General features: G+C 42.0%; 1 protein-coding gene across 4 annotated transcripts in view; it reads left to right on the forward strand.

The window, feature by feature from the left end:
* Positions 1–16967, forward strand: part of SH3GL3 (SH3 domain containing GRB2 like 3, endophilin A3) — a 58193-nt gene that overhangs the window by 40349 nt on the left and 877 nt on the right. For all 4 annotated transcript variants that reach the window (XM_075431587.1, XM_075431589.1, XM_075431590.1 and 1 more), the window contains 6 exons: positions 707–779; positions 2068–2211; positions 3841–3974; positions 5385–5543; positions 8352–8455; positions 10444–10571. In XM_075431587.1, the coding sequence (XP_075287702.1) occupies positions 707–779; positions 2068–2211; positions 3841–3974; positions 5385–5543; positions 8352–8455; positions 10444–10571 (742 nt within the window). The remainder of the gene's footprint in view (positions 1–706; positions 780–2067; positions 2212–3840; positions 3975–5384; positions 5544–8351; positions 8456–10443; positions 10572–16967) is intronic.

The raw sequence follows: 16967 nt of genomic DNA on the forward strand, positions 1-16967 counted from the left end.
TTTAATTGCCCTTGTCTTCCTGTGTATTTTTTAATGTTCATAGTAGATCTAGGTCACAGCTTTTATTGTTGGCAGCTTGAGGAAAAAAGTCTTGTGTGAGTTGTTTTTTTTTTCTTCCCAACATGCACTTTTGAATTTATGATCTACACAGGTTCCTAGGTTTCAGTTTCTTTGGCTACAGAGTAATTATTTCCTTTCTCTGCATTATAAGGGGAAAAATAACGTGCAGACAGTAACAGAGGGAAAAGGAAACAAACCAGAAATGTGATTTTTATAGCATTTTAGAAACTATTAAATGGTAAAACAGTGCAGACTACTGCTTTGAATGACCCTCACCCCAAGATTGTGAGGGATGTGTTCGGCCTTTTTCACCTGTGGAGAAAAGCAGTCTTAATAACAACTGTTGGGCTGGCAGGAAATTTGTGGTCTCAAATGTGTAAGCAGTAGTCAAGACTGATGGGCTGGAAAGGCAAGCCCACGTTTTGATATAAACCTTCTTTCCTTACCAGTACTACATGCCAATTAATATGTTTTTGGTAAAGTCCTGTCATAACTATGTCATGGATATTTATTTTAAGTTACAATACTTGCTTTGTTTTAAATAAAATTTTGTGATCAGCTAGAATAGTATATTATGTCTAATAAAATGATAAATTTTCTAGTAATCAATCTGATTTTTGCCAACTGTGTTACTTTTCTCTTTCAGAAAATTGATATTACTAATAAAGCTGTAGCGGAGCTTCTGTCCAAATCCACAGAGTATCTTCAGCCGAATCCAGGTAGGATTGGAACAATAGGTGTTGGATTTTGCTGAATGTTGTCTTCTTACCTGGGAATTCATCCTAGGTAAATAAAAGCTAGTTAAGTTGTCATTGTGAAGCTTATGGGTGTCACATTCGTGCTGGATTTCCTGGAGTGAGATATGGATCCCGAAAGTGAAGAGAATGCCGATGGTTTTTTTTTAGCAGAGATACAAAAAGCCATTGAATTCAGCCCATAGGCTACTGGTGGTTATGTAGCCGTGGGCAGGGAGGGCTGTTACTCGGTTATCCAGTATTTTGAATGAGGTTTTGCATGTTCTGGACACTGCTAGGTCTCAGTGGATTTTGGATCATCAGTAAATAGAGGTTTTTCAAATGTAGTTTTAAGAAACAAGAAAGAAGACATGTTTATGTTTGCAGTCAGTCACAAAGTTTGTCTGTTATGACCTTGCTTCACTGTCCAAACCAGCTGTTGGAAGAACGTTCATTTTTTGAGAACGATCTGACTGAAATCCTGTTTAGTCAGCTACACCAGTGACTTCAGAGATAGCTGTCTCTTGTGGGTACCTTATGAGACCCGCATTCCTGAAGTGTAATGGGTTGTACCTACATAAGGATGGTAGGGTTCAGTCCTTTCTGAGGCCCAGCTGGCAAGTTCAAGATGAAGCTAGTCAGCATGGCCCACATTCCTCAGGAATGCCCTGCCCATGGTTACTGTGTGAAGAAGCTGTTGAGTGATATAGTAAGGAGTAGATTGGAAAAACTGAGAGTCGTCATGATATGTGCAGGGTAACAATAAATTAGTTTGTGTGTACCAGGACATTCTGCAGAATAAATGTCTACTGTCTTGATTACTGGAAGTAGATAAATAAAAAGAGGTAGGGAAATTCTGCAAAGCTCTCACGAGCAAGAGAGGGAGAAAGAGAGCGTGAAATTGGCTTTTGTTGTGCTTATATCTATTCTACATTTGCTTTCTGCAATACTTCGAATCAAAGAGTTCACAAGAAGGAATATTCAAAGGAGTGTGAGTATTGGTGAGTATCCACAGAAGCACTCCCACTACATATCTGCCTGGAGAAATGATAAATAAATGGGAATAAAAAACAGTTTCATATGACCCATGTTGTTGAATGGAATCTTATTCCAACTTTTGACTGTAAAGTACTGACAACAAAAAGCTTATGAATCTACAGACCAGCTTAATCACTTGCTTCATGATGCTGCTTGTTAGATGATTAATTGCTTTAAATACTTCAGTTTTAAAAGCGTTTTTATAACTTTTATGTCTTTTTTACGTCCTTCTTAGCATACAGAGCCAGGCTGGGAATGCTGAACACTATGTCAAAGATCAGAGGACAAGTTAAAACCACAGGCTATCCCCAGACAGAGGGACTCCTAGGAGACTGCATGATACGGTATGGCAGAGAGCTTGGCGATGATTCTATGTTTGGTGAGTTGATGTATCTCCTCTGTGAATATTTCAGCATAAAGTTCTTTGCAGAGTATTACTCAGTGACATAACCTATGTAAATAGCTACTGCAGGTAAGAAGGAAAATTAAGTACAGTGATCAGGGGTGGTTGATGTAATTAACAAAACATGATGCTTCTGCGTATTTGTCCACCTCTACTGCAGGTGGATTTGATAACACTGTTACCGATGCTGTCTGGTGGTTCATATTATTATCATAACCATTTTAGTTTCTAAGTGGCCAAACCTAAATAATTTAGGCTGATTCGTAGATGCACTGTATTTCTTTTAACCTTTAAATAGAAATGGTTACCTTATATTTGAGAAGTAAACTAAGGGAAAAATTTCTCACAGGAAAAAATAAACAGTAACTTAGGGTGTCGGGTTTTGTTTTGTTTTTTTTGGTTTTTTTTTTTTTTATAATGATCTGGTATTTCTGTGCTTTGGAGCAGTGCATTTTAGATATGCGTTTTCTTATTTTCATGAAACTGAACTCTAGCTTGGCCATGTTACAATTCTTAGGTAAATCAAATCTTACCTGTTTCCTCTTAACATATGCTGGTACTTCATAGCCAAAATCGTGATAGAGGCCCTGCTTGCTGAGCAGGCATAGTGTGTGGGCTTGACTGGAAAGAATCTGAAGCATTGTCACAGAGCTACTCAGTGGGTCCTTTTTGATATGGCTAGGATGGAGAGAGAACCAGGGAGAAATACATGAGAAAAGGAGCATGCTGTTTTGGGGGAAGAGAGGGAACTGGGGCTAGGAGAGAGTGGTATGGGCTGGGACAGCGTGCAGAAGCCAATACAGGGCTGGCTGGCTTTGTTACGTGCTGTGGTTAATGCCTACAATTTTACATGCAGTGGTTGTCTTGAAGTAGTAACAGCTGTGTAGGCGTAGGAACCTCGCACTCGAGCCCACGTAGGTGCTGCATAGGGAAAGATGCTGCTGATAGCCAAAGACGTGCTTATTCTCCTCACGAAACAGTGAAGTGGCACAACTCATCTGCGAGCTGGATGTATTTGTGCTTTTGCAAAAGCGATGGGGATGCTAAATAAAACTAAAAACGGGGAAAGAACATTTCAAACATTGTTCTGCCTGCTGATACTTACATGCTTAAGGAAGTTTACAGCTATGTTAAATAGGTGATTTTAAAGAAGCAGCAACAATTTTAACCAAAAGGAGGTTTGGGAAAAAAACACGCTGTATGTAAGGAAGCTGTAGAATGTGATTTTGTGATTAAAAAGTTACTCACTTTTTGTGTATTTAATAATATCACTAAAGTTGTAGAAATTGATCGGCTTGGTCTGCAGTTCTCAAAGTGGAGGAGATTTGTAACCTATGCAATACAGTAGGGAAAATATTATTATTATTATTATTATTATTATTATTATGCCCTTCAGGGAGGGAAGAGTATGCTTCGGAGCAAAAATTTTCTAGATCTCGTTTTCTGTAGGGGACAAGCAAGTGCATAGCTTGCTTTTTTTTTTTCCCCCCACTTTTCAAGGGCCTGCAGCAGACACAAAGATACCTATTTGAAATAGCTGTTACATAAGACAAATTTTCTGTTTTTACATATATTGAGATATAAGTAGCCTGTTCTTCACCATAGGCCTTGCACTACTGGATGCTGGTGAGAGCATGAAGCAAATGGCAGAGGTGAAGGACTCGCTTGATATTAACGTCAAACAAAACTTTATTGATCCTCTGCAGTTATTGCAGGACAAAGATTTAAAAGAGATTGGGGTAAGTTTTCCAGGGTAAAGCTTCACTTATCAATAATCAGAGTCAATCAGCAATCAGACTCTAGTTCCCTGAGATATTTTTCTTGAAAGCAGTAAGGTAAATAAATTTCACCGCATGTAAGTTTGTCTCTCTAGCAAAACAGTGATGAAATCTGCTTAAAATCAATGCCTGGCTATTTCTCACTTGTCTAACTTACTCGGTTTGCTATATTGCTTATACATTCATTACAAGGAGGATAGTGAAGAAAATTATAATCCTTTTTTTCTACTGTTTTATTTTAACCAACATTTTTATTAATTATTCTGAATATGTGAGAGGGCTGTGATTTACTGTGACTGATTATCCTATCTTGCTTTCTCTGTCAGCCTAAAGACGTTCATAGTGGAGGATGAATATAACTGCTGAAAAAGGCTATTCAGGGCAATCACAAAATAATCTGAAAAGTGCCATAAAATGTTAAAGTGCCATATGCCATTATAGGAAAAATATAGGAACCTGAGAAACACATTTTTAACTTTGACAGTTAAGTTCTTCAGTGTTTTTGTTTACAATGTGACAATTCAAAGAAAGCCAGGCAGTCTCTGTCTGAGTCTGTTGATTCCAATAGACTTGGGTAATAAGCAAGTTAAAACCCTGATGAAATGCAGAAATGAAAGTTATTTTATGTGTTTACACATAAATGGATGTGGAAAGCATAGCAAAAAGATAATAATGTCTTGATGTCTGTAGCTGCCTCCTGTGGTACATAACTGTTTTCAGTTGTAGTTCTTCCGAACTGATGAAAAGAAATTGCATGACGTTAGCTTTAATGAGCGTTTTGTACTGTCACTTTGAGTCCATTTTGCAAGTCTGTCAGTCCCAGGATTTTTGGCAACAGAAAAGCTTGTGTAGTTACATCAGATAGATGTGTCAATTTGACACCTAACAAAGAAAGCAAGAATACAAGATTTGTTGGAGCGCTGCGAATGGAATGAAAGGGGAAAATAACCCCTTAACTTTTAGCTGTCATATTGCAAATAATTAAAGAGGTAAAATTGAATTAAATGTAGAATATGGGGACACACATATATTTAGATTGGATCCTGCTTCTAATTTAGACAATCTGAGGTGTCGCACATTTAGTGAAGTCTGTGAGCTGGATGCCTAAGTTTAGCAAATCGAGATAGTTCCCCAGGTGTTAACAAGTGGCTGTTTAAAGTCTATACACTTTAAAATTTCATTCAGGTATACAGTCTTAGACTTAGCTTATGCTGCTTTAGATCAAGGGGATGGACCAGATAATCTCTGAGCCTTGTATTTCTTTGATTCTGCATATATTGCACCCGTAACTGAAATTTCCTTAAACCACAATGTGTGTGTTTGGGCATGTCCTGTTTGGACCTCTTCTCATAGATGTTCTGTCTTGTTTAGCATCATTTGAAGAAACTAGAAGGACGCCGTTTGGATTATGATTATAAAAAGAAGCGTCTTGGAAAGATACCAGATGAAGAAGTTAAACAAGCAGTAGAAAAATTTGAAGAGTCAAAGGAACTGGCTGAAAGAAGCATGTTCAATTTCTTAGAAAATGATGTAAGTCTGTCCTGCATTTTTGTTTGCTGCAGTACATCCAGGAGGGCAATGTGTGTGGGACTGGATAAAGCCTGTCGCATCCTTCATAGGAGGTAAGGTCTGAAGGCAGAAAGTGTGCCTCTTTCCTCTCTTAACCTCCTGTCAGAGAGGAATATAAAGCACAGCAGTAAATGGGAGAACACAAGAATTCAGGAATTTCTTCTGGAGATACTGTGGCTCAGACAAGATTGTCACAGAGTTTAATAGTCTGAGCAATGAACTATCTGAGAGAAGAATGCAGTTTGATCAGTGGGAGGGAGAAGGTTGGGACATCAACGTAGTTGCAGACCTGATGCTCAAACTATAAACAAGGGTATGTGCCTTACGCTTTCTGAATTGTAGCTCACTTATAGTCAAAATTTTGATGCTGATTTGAAGTCTCTGAATTATTTTACCTCTGAAAATCATTATTATTACTGTTTGGCTCTGAAAATTGCTGCATAGAGTTTGTGTATGGCTTGGGCTCACATACCTGGACTTTGGCTCAGAGTTCCAGGTTCATCATGAAATTATGCCTAATTAAGGAGCAGCTGAGCTCATTCAGGATAATTCTCTGTTCTGTCCACACACAGAGGAGTAGCAGGATGTGCTTTCTCCCATGTAATCATAGAATTGTAGGAAAAGAGAACTGGACCTATTTGGGGCTATTCCAAAACTTTCCTTCTCCTGTAGATGTGTTATCATAGAAAACACACCTAGAAACTAAGAAGCATGCTGGCTTCTGTGAGAAAACTGCAACAAGGAGGAGCTGTAAAGTGGGAAGATTTAACTATAAGCAACTTCTCCCTCTGTGCGCATCCATGTAAAGGCCAGTTATAAACTAGCCTGTAGCTCCTGAACTGTGTGTGTGGGACACATTTGTTACAGCAGTGTGTAAGTCAGCAAGTTGTATGAAAGCAGCAAAAAAATGTAACATCCTCTATCAACAATTTCAGCACACTGTTCCACTGTAGGCTCTACCAATTGCCTGGTTGCAGTGTAGGTGTTTTATAATTCTGCCTTGCATAAGCAGCTGAGAAGTGTTTCAGATAGTGTTTATCATTAGTCATAGCACCAAACTGAGGGTAAAACAGTGCATGGATTAAGATGGTTTACCTGAGCCGCTAGAGAACTGATGAGTTATACTCCCTAGTATAACTAATTCTGCCTTTGGGAGGGAGTGAACTGGATGTCATTCTGAGGTTTTTTCCATACCCATTTTTTATTCTGTTTAAAGAAAACTCTGTGTTCCTTCCCTGCCATTTTCTGTGCTGACCCAGTCTGTCTGTCCTCCTCAAACCTCTCATTACAGCCTGATTGTCTAACCCCAGATGTCTCACTGGGTTTGCAGAGATCTTAACTGTAATTGCTTCCTTCCCATCCTTTCCAGTTCCCCAAATGTCTCCCTTTTTTGATCTCCTTGTCCTGCAATCTTTGAGCTCTGGTTCCCAGCCATCTTGCCAGGTGCCTTTCCCAGACTCAGTCCTGACCCACGTCTCTTTCGCAGGTTTTTGCACAGCTAGTTCCAGACCTCCCACATAGACACTGTTGCATGCACTTCTTATCAGATCCATCTTCCTGCCTTTCCCGCTCAGCCAGTCCCAGGCTCCTCTTGCTAAGTGGCTTTTAGTCCCTCAAGTTTCCCTGGCTCTTTCCCAATCTCTGTCTCTTCTTCTAATCCACAATTTCATATTCCTCCTGGCTGTTAGTCCTCTTGTTTGGACAGCCCTCGTCTATCCATTTTCTCTGACCACGCCATCCAAACCCCAGGCATTTTGTGCATTGTCCCCAGCTGGTTTACATTACTCTCTTCTGACTGTGGTGGAATTGTATCGGCTGTTGATTCGGTTCTGCGCATTTCATTTCTGTATGCTATGTGACAATGTTTGGCTCTCTTGGAGTCCCAGCAGCATTTCTAATAATCTTTTTAACTGAGTAAAAGCAGACAAAGTATAGCATGAAGTTGCAGTGGGTCCATAAAACATTTGCAGAAAGTTAACTCGGATACCTTCTTGTGATCCAGTGTCTGAAGACATCATGATGGAATGGAAACCTGTCAGACTTCTTGGGGTCTGTCTTCTTAACGTTGTCTTAAAGGAAGAGGACAAATAAATATCTGTTACTGCTCCATCCCCACTACAGCTTGAACTTTTCAGTTTGTGTTAGGGGAATGAGATTATTTGTTACCTCATGAATAAAGCTATTTTGATTTTTCTTTCTCCTTCGCATTCTCTCTTTCCTCAGCATTCATATTTTTGAATGATTGGCTGATACTTTTTAAATCCAAGTAGATAAATCATGTTTCATTTATTAGTTTATAAATGCTGCCATCTAGTGAGGTAAGTCCAGATCATTTCAGAACTGTAGTTTGTAAACATCGCTAATAAACACTGCAGGGTCTGACTCATAAGAGCTGTCACAGTGTGATTTCTTCCAGCTTTGCTGGTCAGAAAAGCCCCTCTTTCACCTGCTAAGGGGTCGTGTCCTTTTGGGCTGGGGTGGTGACAGGCAGCTGGCTTGAAAGTTGAAAGCAGAAGGGATTTGCACATTGTGAAAGGAAATGACTCAAGGACCCAGCCCTGAGTTAGTGAACTACAAGTTACACCTCAGTTTTGTTCAGTTTCCAAGTGGCAATTTCTTTGATAGAATCACATACGCTCTTTATCAATAGCCTCCACAAGGTATCATGGTCTTCTGAGATACCAGGTCTGTTTTGAATTATTTGTTTGTTTATCCTTCAGCTGAGTGTACTTCAGGCTCCTTATAACTATTTTCCTCTCAATATTTCAGGTAGAACAAGTTAGCCAGTTGGCTGTGTTTGTAGAAGCAGCACTGGATTACCATAAACAATCTACAGACATTTTGGAGGATCTGCAGAGCAAGCTGCAAAACCGGTAAGGCTGAACCCAGCACAAAGTTTTGAACCCCTTTTGCAGCTGAGGTTGCCGAATGTGAAAAGTCACTGAAGCAACAGATCTTGTAGCACGATCTTGCAGATGCATGTTTGCTGTGCTCTGTGCCTTACTTGTCTTCATGGCTTTAAACCATTGCCACCTGGCAACTTCTTGCTGCGCTGTGAGCCTTTAATGTAATGGAGGATCTGCCCAGAAAGCTTTGTGTGTGTGCAGAATCTTTCATGCTATGGAGGTTAATTGGAACAGCCTTTGTTTGATTGTAGGTTTATTTAAACTTGCATACTTTGAGTTGTGTTTTTGAGCCTTTGCTGAGAAGTTGGCCTGTTTTCATTGAGATTAAGGAGTATAACAAAATTCTGCAGCAGAGTAAGGAAAAAGCCAGCTGGCTAGGAGCACGGCCACATTACAGTGGTGTAATGCACTTGTGAAAGGCCCAGATACTTTGTGTCATCTCAACAGAAGAAAAAAAATGCTGCTGTCATTAATTTGTTATGTGTCACTCGGAGAACCAGCAGAGAACAGGAGACCTAAATCATAGAACCCTTTAGGTTGGAGGAGGCCTTCAGGATCACCAAGTCCAACCATTAACCTAATGGTGTCAATTCCACCGCTAAACCATATCTCTTAAGTTCCACATCTATGTCTTTTGAACACTTCCAGGGATGGTGCCTCAACTGCTTCCCTGGGCAGCCTGTTCCAATGCTTTACACCTCCTTCAGTGAAGAAATTTTTCCTAATATGCAATCTAAACCTCTCCTGGTGTGACTTGAGGTTGTTTCTTCTTGTCCTATCACTAGTTACTTGGGAGAAGAGATCAATATCTGCCTCACTACAACCTCCTTCCAGGTAGCTGTAGAGAGCGACAAGGTCTCCCCTCAACCTCCTCTTCTCCAGACTAAACAGCCTCAGTTCCCTCAGCCTCGGCTCGTGAGACTTGTTCTCCAGACCCCTCACCAGCCTCGTTGCCCTTCTCTGGACACGCTCCAGCCCCTCAATGTCCTTCTTGTAGTGAGGGGCCCGAAAATGAACACAGTACTCGAGGTGCGGCCTCATCAGTGCCGAGTACAGGGACACGATCCCTTCCCTACTCCTGCTGGCCACACCATTCCTGATACAAGCCAGGATGCCGTTGGCCTTCTTGGCCACCTGGGCACACTGCTAGCTCATGTTCAGCCAGCTGTCAACCAGCACCCCAGGTCCTTTTCTGCCAGGCAGCTTGCCAACTACTCTTCTCCAAGCCTGTAGCGTTGCATGGGGTTGTTGCGACCCAAGTACAGGATCTGAGTGTCACCAGGGCGTAGGCTAACATTGCAGTCGCAGAGCTGAGAGAACTGTTTGCGGCTTTCCTGAGATCCGGGTGGACGTGAGGGCTGTGAGCATTAGCATGGGGTAGCTCTGTCTGTAGACATCCTGCACCATCCCAGCTGGAGGGGCCAGGGAGACAAGGAGGTCTCGGCTGGGCCATATGCACATGCAGGAGGAGGCATTGAGGCAGTTGTGCTGACCAAATGGTTGCTTCCCATTTTCTCTAATAAAAAAGGCAATGTGTGAGATGCAGTCCCTGGGCCTCTGTTCTGGCTGAGTTTCTGCATATGTCGTTTGCAGTTCAGCTTTCCAGAGAGCTCATTCCTGGAACTTCTGCTGAACTCAGTGGCAGCTGTGGATGCTCAGCACTTCTCAAACTCAGGCTGTTAAGCTTTATAGTTCTGTCAGCAGGACCAAAGCATTAAATAAAATAGGGACTTGCTGAAATTCAAATACTGCATGAGAACTGAGCACCTTTTAGTGACTAAACACCCCATCCTCCCGCTCCCCCCAGCCCTTCCTCCAAAAATGCATGAAATGAAAACCAGCAGTAGGTTTTTTTTGCCCTGTCTTTCAAACACCAAAGCACTAAACTTGAGTAGAAGCTCTGTAAGTGTTTATTCCTTCAAGTAAATCTCTTGCTGCTCTTCTCTGTGTTCCAGAATAAATGTAGCATCTAGTCGGCCTAAACGTGAATTTAAGCCAAAGCCTGTAATAACTACAACTCTGGAAATTGGTGATAATCAGCAGCACAATGGGATTGCCTATAGTTCTTCCATAAAATCATCAGGTAAGTCTACAGCTACAGAATTAACATGTCGAGAGATGTTTTGCCAGAAGTGTTGCTTGAGGTGTTGCTTGTACCATGAGAACAATGACTCCATGAGGCATCAGTATCCATGCTCTGACTCCAGTTTGTTTCCCGGGTTTGAAATGGAATTGTAAAGCAGGATTCCTCTCAACAGTTCCTTACCCGTCTGAAGTTTAGGTGTAGCGCTCTGCTTGGCTTTTTAGGTTCTCTGTATTGCCACTGAGGGTGGGAGGAGAGAGAGGGAGAGGCACCTGCAGAAAACAGTTCATTTCTTAGAGACAGATGCCTAAGGTGGGTGTGTTAGATCACTGTCTGGAATATCTCCAGATCCTAATTTCTCTCCACAGTCTGAGGCCATAAATGATCATACAGGATCTTAACTATTAGCCATGTAAAATTCAGCAAGAAGACTTCCACTCTTACTGATTGTATTAACGTATTTTACTGTCCGCTAAAGTATGCACCAAAGTGTGTGCATTTATGAACTGAGGTACTTCGGTACCGATTGCTGTGGGAGTAGGATCCCTTCCTTTTGATTAGGTCCTGATTCCACAAAAAAAAAATCAACTGTTCAAAGCCTTGGAAAGTTGTGTGAATGCTAATAATTAGTAAGGGAACACTCATTGAAGTAGCTTTTCCTCATCTCATTAATAAAATTATTTTGCCCTTTCTCCTTAGTGGCTACAGTATATGATGAGAGAATTAAAAAAACACCAAAAAAACCCCAGAAAAAAAAATCCCCCACAAAAGACAGCAATATACAAAGAAGAGGGAATGAAAAAGCCAATTTTTTCCATAAACATTATTTGTAAGGAAAATAGAGGGGAAGCAGTGAGCCAAAGGTTGCCTTTTCTACTTGGCATGTTATCTAGGATCTTTTTCTGAACCTTGTTTCTTTTTATTTTTTTCTTCTCTCTCCAATTTCCTCTTCTCTCCAGTCTTGTTCATCTTTAAATGTTTTGGGAGAGAAATGAGGGAACTAAAGATGAAAGAATAAAGCTCGGAGCTGTAACTTCATGCTTCTTTTAATGTCTCTTTAATTTTCTTGGACTCTGCTACAAGATGAAGCTATTATACAGTCCATACTGAAGGGGTTTTGCAGCAGTTTGGCAGCATAAATCCACCCAGCAAGGTCTTATTCCTTGATTTGTTTCTTCTGTGCTTCAAGCTGTTTGAGGGTGTGTTAGTGAAGCTCCCCATGTTGCCTGAATGCTAAAAGCAGGTTTGGGTTGCTGTGAAATGGGGAATTGAGGGAGACAACACCCTCTTCGCATACTCCTCTCAGTTCACACCGGTGGCTCCTAAGACATGGCATGCTAGGGCACATTTTATTCAAAGCACTCGGGATGTTTGCAGCAATCAGTAACGTCCTAGTTATATTCACAGCACATCTGGATGAAAGTAGCAAAACCATTGCAACCTTTATTAAAAATTCAGCATAGAATTTCTAGGTCCCTATTAATTACTTGTCAAGTTATATAGGCTTTATTTTTTCTGCTTTGCATGTGCAGTGGAGAAAAGAGATTCAGATTCAGCATTTGCATATAAACTAGTGTGTCAAACCAGAGATAAAAGAGCACACATAGTACAGTGGTTTATCGTTGCCATGAAGAAATTGATCCGGGGTGTTCTTTAAGGGTAATCAGTCAGTTAACAACCTGCTATGCCACCTGGACACTTACAAGTCTATGGCACCGGATGGGATCCACCCAAGAGTGCTGAGGGAACTGACGGAGGAGCTGGCCAAGCCGCTCTCCATCATCTATCAGCAGTCCTGGCTAACAGGAGAGGTCCCAGATGACTGGAGGATCGCCCATCTACAAGAAGGGCCAGAAGGAGGATCCTGGGAACCACAGGCCTGTCTGTCTGACCTCGGTGCTGGGCAAGATCGTGGAGTGGTTCATCCTGAGTGCACTCACCGGGCGTGTGAAGGACAACCAGGGGATCAGGCCCACCTAGGATGGGTTCATGAAAGGCAGGTCCTGCATAACCAACCTGATCTTCTTCTATGACCAGGTGGCCTGCCTAGTGGATGAGGGAAAGGCTGTGGATGTTGTCTAACTGGACTTTAGTAAGGCCTTTGACACTGCTCCCCACAGTATGCTCCTGGAGAAACTAGCTGCCCGTGGTTTGGACGGGTGTACTCTTCACTGGATACAGAACTGGCTGAATGGCCGAGCACAGAGAGTGGTGGTGAATGGAGTTAAATCCAGGTGGAGGCTGGTCACGAGTGGTGTTCCCCAGGGTTCAGTTTTGGGTCCGGTCTTATTTAACATCTTTGTCAATGATCTGGATGAGGGGAGCTCCCTCAGAAAGTTTGCAGATGACACCAAGTTGGGTGGGAGTGTTAATCTGCTGGATGTTTTAAGGTCTCCATGTGACAGGGAGGATGGCATCATGATCACCCTCTTTCTTCATTTGGAGAACTGACCTCTTCGTCCCACACCAACAAGTACTGTCATGCTTAATTTCCCCTGTTTACGCATTGACCCTAACAAAACGTAGACCTTCCATTTCTCTGGTACTGTCACTCGAGGTAAGTAGTATCTTAGTATTCAGCGAAGTCATGGGAATCAACAAGACAGTTCAAAGTAAGCTGTGAAACATTCAGCACAACTACCACTGTCCAGTGCTGAGTGTTGCAATGGCTTTTTCTGTGTTTCACCGTAGCTTTTCAAGTTTTTAAGTATCAGCTTCTTGGAGCAGATCCAATATTTCCCTATGTATGGTCCCTGACACGTGGGGATTATTGACTACTAATGATTTGCACACATTTGCAGGGCTAGTTTCACAGAAACATCATTTTAATTTTGTGAATTATCTAGCTGGTTTGATTAAGCACAGATAAAAAAATCTGTGTTTTAGTTCTAATTCATTGTTATCCTCATTATTCAGCTGAGGCTACGAGCATCATCTGGCTCATTTTAGAACTCTAAATGTTGTGTTACATCAAGCCTCTCATTCTTTTTGTTTGTCAGGTTTGACTGTGATGTGAAATAAATGGGTCTGATCGGTTGCCAGGTGCTAGACTTTCACATAAGCATCTAAATGTTTAGTCACTTAGCTGTGGGGGGGACTTGGATTAATTATCTTAGCGAGCTTCCCATTTGTGATTTTTAAAGTATAATTTAGCTACCATATGTATTCAGTGAGGTGTAGAAGACAGTGTAGATGCAGGTACAGGCAGCAACTCCCTTTGGGGAGAACAAACGAACTAAAAACCAAACAGCACTGCATGGGATTCCGGTTTCATTCTGTAACACTCCAGAAATCATCGACAGCTTCTCGCTTAGCCTCTTTTTGTGGCGTTTTTCTCTATTTGTGCTGTCCAGATTTGAGTGGCCTGGAGATTAATGACTTGTTGTCTTTGAATGTGACAGTGAAGCGTGGCAGTTTAGCTCCGCAACTGGAGAAGTTAAGGAGGTGTGCATGGTGTTGCAAATTAACATAAACCCTGTTTGCAGAAAAAAAGAGTGCCGTTTCTGTAGCTTAAACTTCTGCAACAGGAAAGGATGTGCCAGCGTGTAACAGACAGGACAAGGCTGGAATCATGTCACCAGTCCCGTGGTGGTAAGCAGTGTGTGGTGCAGTCTGTCAGGCAGTGCTGCCCTGTTACCTGTGCCGGGGATGCTGTGTCTCATGGGATTATACAGCAGCAGCAGCTGCCTGGCTCTGAGGAAGGCTTTGACTGATCCCACAGCCCAGACTGAAACTGATTGTACTGGCTGTGACCATTGTTTAAAAACCTTTCCAGGCTGCCAGACATTTCAGTTCTTTGGAGCTTAAAAGGAACCAAATGCGATCTGTCTCATATAGGTACCTTACTGTCAGAAATTAACTGGCTTGCAATAATAAATTAGCTCTATCAGAGCAGCTGGTGAAAGCAAGGAGCTTTAACAATTATTCAGAGCGCTGCCTTCTGCTGTTGACAGTTCCAGTGAGCCTGTACCAGTTCTACCTTGGCAAAGGCTGGAAATAACTTGGCTATTTTCAAAAACAATCAGTCCATTTTTGTTGTGAAACTGTGGCTCATCTTCTTTTTTTCTGCTTGGAATGCTTCAGCAAAAATATGTCCTTGACCATAGGGTCTGGAGCTACTGGAGAGAGTCCAGCGGAGGGCTACAAGGATGATGAGGGGACTGGAGCATCTCTCCTATGAGGAAAGGCTGAGGGAGCTGAGCTTGTTCAGCCTGAAGAAGAGAAGGCTGAGAGGGGACCTAATAAATTCTTATAAATATCTGAAGGGTGGGTTTGGGTGGCCAAACTTTTTTCGCTGGTGCCCAGCGGCAGGACAAGGGGCAACAGGCACAAACTGAAGCATAGGAAGTTCCGTCTGAACATGAGGAAGAACTTCTTCCCTCCGAGGGTGACGGAGCCCTGGAACAGGCTGCCCAGGGAGGTTGTGGAGTCTCCTTCTCTGGAGGTGTTCAAGACCTGCCTGGACGCGGTCCTGTGCAGCCTGCTGTAGGTGACCCTGCTTCGGCAGGGGGGTTGGACTAGATGACCCACAGAGGTCCCTTCCAACCCCGAACATTCTGTGATTCCGTGACCAGGCTTTCACCTGTGTCCTTGTATTAGACTAGTCATAATTTAGTTTGGTTTCGTGAAATTTTGTTGCTACGCCGTGCCTTCCACAGGCAGAGAACTAATCTGGCTTTGTTACAGCTGTGTCCTGCGGAGGTTTGCTGAGGGGGAGCTCTGTGTTGACAGCTCTCTTCCATTGTTATAAAGGATAAAACATACTCATAAGATAGAAAAGTAATTCCTGCTTCCCATTTTAACACCAAATATTACCCCCAGTTGTAATATTGTTGATTAAAAAGATGCTTTCATCTGTTCTCCTTTACTGATCACCAGAATAGTTGTCAGCTGGTTTCCTTAAGAGAGTTCTCCTAATTCCTTTAACTAGAAAATGCCTGAACAGTTACTTTTCAATAGTTTCCTACACATTACCACGATTAGCAGATTAAAATGCATTTTTAACATCTTAGCCATTGCATCTGTATTGCATCACCAGTTGCGTGTGGATTTACCCAGACAAATATTATTCTTAAAGGTGATTGCATGATTAGCATGTGTGATAACTAGGAGAGAGAATCAAAACTAGAATATTTGAGAATTGTTGCAGATAAGACAACCAGTATTTAAGAGGTTTAACTGCCTTAATGTAAGTACTAGAGTGTTCTAGAGTTATTGTGCTATAACGTGTTTTCCTACTGTTTACATAGCAGCAGCATGAAATCCTTTCTCCTATCCTTCCTTTATAAATACATTTCAAATTGCCAGACTCTTACTTGGGTATGCTGTATATGTTTTAAAAAATGTCTTGTGCCTGAACTTCAGTTGAATCTTTGGCTAGTCCTTGTTCACAGGGCTAACCTTTACAATTTGAACATTAGCTTACATTTTATTAGAATAAGTTACTATTCATAAATATGAATGAATATATCCATACCACAAATTCAAGCCAATTAACACCCCTTCATGAGAATATCTTTAGAAAAGGTGGCTGCATTTACAAGCTTAACTTCTTTTGCTATTGGTGATTCTGTTTTGCAATTTATATGTTTATATTTACTTGTTTTCCTGTAAATATATGTACTTACTACTATGTTTGCATGTGGTGCCATTAATATTTTAATAAAGTAATTTGGAATTAAGATCTTTATAGCAGGACAAACAGTGTAAGTCACAAGAACAGCCAGATACTGTATCGGAAAACTGTTTTCATCTGTAAGAAGTTTGACAGGCACCACTGTTCCTAGCATAACCCTTTGCCTAAGTTCAGGTGAAGGATGTGTACAGCAAAGGATCGGGACACAGGCGCTTGGGGAGCAGTAACCCAGCAGTGACTGTCACTGCTCAGGTGAGGTGAGGGTGGAAGCCTCGGCGCGGGAGCAGGGGGAAGGAGCAGGGGTAGCCTTACTCCTGCAAGCGCGGGCTTAGCACGGAGATCCGGGCGGCTGCCCCCGGGCTGTGAGTGTGCGTGTGTAGGAGTGTGCGGGAGTGGTCCGAGCCCTGCCCGCTGCGAGCTACGCGCGAGTAGCAGCGTGCTGCGGTGCGGTTTCTTTAATGCTTACTTGTCACTTCTCCTGTTGAGACTCGTACTTCCTCAGCTCCTTCCCTTCCGATTCCTCTAGCCACCGCACCAAAGAGACCGTACTGATTTTGACAACTGTGATTACTCAAGCTAGCTGTCCGAGATAAACATCCTTGCGAAAGGGAAGGCAACTAGGAGTGAAAATGGAGTAGCATCTGAACTGAAGGGAGAAGCAGAATTATGCTTTCAACTAATTATCAGTATTATGATTTTTTTATATCTAGAAGGACCAGATGTTAATGTGTGAAAGCACTGGAAAAACAGCACTATGTTTT

The sequence above is a fragment of the Opisthocomus hoazin genome, chromosome 10 (assembly GCF_030867145.1).
Source record: "Opisthocomus hoazin isolate bOpiHoa1 chromosome 10, bOpiHoa1.hap1, whole genome shotgun sequence".
NCBI lineage: Eukaryota > Metazoa > Chordata > Aves > Opisthocomiformes > Opisthocomidae > Opisthocomus > Opisthocomus hoazin.